General features: G+C 38.8%; 1 protein-coding gene across 1 annotated transcript; it reads right to left on the reverse strand.

The window, feature by feature from the left end:
- Positions 1 to 674: 674 nt before the first annotated feature.
- On the reverse strand, positions 675 to 2,385 carry LOC105389422 (lipase member J). The gene is made up of 2 exons (XM_011560525.3): positions 866 to 2,385; positions 675 to 685 (listed from the first exon to the last, which is right to left on the reverse strand). Exons 1-2 carry the CDS (start codon positions 2,109 to 2,111, stop codon positions 675 to 677), a joined length of 1,257 nt encoding a protein of 418 aa, XP_011558827.3. The 5' UTR covers positions 2,112 to 2,385.

The raw sequence follows: 2,385 nt of genomic DNA on the forward strand, positions 1-2,385 counted from the left end.
AAATGGACTTTATTTAACTGTCACTGTGACCCTTATGATGCCGAACACGGAGAAAGTCAAAACGCCATATCTCACAATGTTTAACTAGGTTTCAGATAGGCTCAGACTACATAATAAAACATTTTATGAGAATAGTAGAAAATAATTGGGTTAAATCATATTTCAGTATGAGTAATATGAGTACTCAACCACACATCGATATTTGATACCACTGATAAGTATTAGGTATACTATGCTATGTTGCAACAAAGAATAATTGTAGCACGCGGTAATAAAAAAATGTTGATTCAGTAATAAAAAGTCTTCCATCGGATGCTATCAATTATTGTAGATTTTATTGATACATTAGAATTACAGGCCTTTGATTGAGAGCAGGAAAATATGTTTATTTACTATTAGATATATACATAATATTTAAGGCTTCCTTCACATCATTTATTAACACTTAAAATATTTTGCGTTCCGATGTCGCGATATTGCGCCTGACGACAATAGATTTCCATTGTGTTGTGTTTGTGTCTGATTTCAGGGGATTCAAGCGGTTAATCAAATAAACATGTACCTACTACAGTGAAAACTATATCTATCTGTTCTACCCAGACACTAAGTATTAGGAACATTTTTTTAAAATAAAATTTCCTAAAATGTACTGTATGATTTTGAAGAAATAAACACTAAGTGTATTCTGTTTAGAATTTTTATAAACGATAGTTATGTATGTACCTATATTATAATTTATTGATCACCCTATAATAATATTTATGTCTATAGTTATCTATAACCACGAGTACCGAGGCATGCATCAAATTATACGACAATACTAGAAAAATAATTCATTTAATGAAATAAAATGATTGAAATCCACCGCCGCCGCCTCCACCACCGTATTTCAGCAATTGCTTATGAACCACGGGAAATACAAGTTGGGGAAAATAAGCACTGTACGGAATATCAAAATGATCCCAATATTCATTTTTAACAACAAATAGTTTAGAGTTTTTCAGCTGTCTATGCACAGAAGTGACATCCCTAATGTCGACGATGAAGTCATTCTCTCCGGTAATGAGAAGCGATGGCATGTCCAAATTCTTCAAATTGTAGAAAGGAGCAGTTTCATTGCCATATATAACTAAATTCTTCTCTCTGCCATAATCGAACTTTTGGAAGGTTCCCTTGTTTACCGCTTGCGAATACTTGACGAAGTTTTTGACAGATGTGCCAGCTGGGAAATGCGTGTACAGTCTCCTCAGCGTCTCAGATTGTATCGAGCCGGGGTCGTAGCTGTCCACGAGAGATATCACACCAACGCACAGCTTGTCCCTCAACAACCCTGGTAGGCGGCAGATCATCGCCAGTGCTCTTTGCAACAAAGATCCCCGGTACAATACTTCATAGATTCCCAACAGCTTCGTCTCTTTCCAGAAAATGCTCAACAAATCGCTGTAAACTCTGAAGGGTATTGATCTTGTGAATTTCATTCTAATAGCTGGAGCTAGTCCGATGAATGTGTTAACTTTTAATCTGTATTCTGGTCTTTCCGAGCACATGATGGCGAAGGTGCCTCCACCTTGTGAGTATCCGATGTAGTTCAGTGTCTCTTCCTGCGTCAGTGCCAGGACAGCATCAATGGTGGCCGGGACGTCGTACAGACCCATCTCATCGAAGGAGAAATTCCAAAATTCCGGGTCTTTGTCCGGGTTTAGACGCACGTGTCTTCTTCCCAGATAGTTTCCTCTGAAGTTTCCCACCCAGAGATCGTAGCAGTTGTCGGCTAGGTAGTAAGCTAGGCCTTCTTCTGGTCCGGAGTCCAGCCAGGTGTCTGAGCTCAGCAGGAGTCCATGCATGAGCAGCACCGGTGTGAGGAACACTCGACACGTCGTGTTGCGCATTCGGTACAGTGCCAGCAGATACCCGTCTTCTGTGGTGACCGTATGTTCTTCAGCGTAGTAGCCATATTTGTGAGCTATCTCGATGAAGTCCAGGTACTTTTCTTTTGGATACCCCACAGGTTGGTTCAGTTCGTTTGCAGAATAGCTGTAGACGGCGTGTCCAAAAATCACTGGCACAATCAAGAGGACCACTTTAACTTCGTGCAGAGCCGGTGACCGCATCTCGGCAAATGAATTAAAACAGGTTAATAATTTTATTTTTTTATAAAATATCTTGGTTCAAGGCAAACCCCGTGCAGGTCAAAAAGGTTTATGGCACTATTTTGTAAGAAGGATTTTAAATAAAATACTTTATTACTCAAATGTAGCTCTTGAAATAAGACGAGCATACTAAAACCGTGTATATCTATATAAGATCAACGGAATAATGATAATTACTAGTTACCAATAGCGTGGTCTTGATAATAATTACTTTATGATCAATTAACTAACTACT

Source organism: Plutella xylostella, chromosome 16 (assembly GCF_932276165.1).
Source record: "Plutella xylostella chromosome 16, ilPluXylo3.1, whole genome shotgun sequence".
NCBI lineage: Eukaryota > Metazoa > Arthropoda > Insecta > Lepidoptera > Plutellidae > Plutella > Plutella xylostella.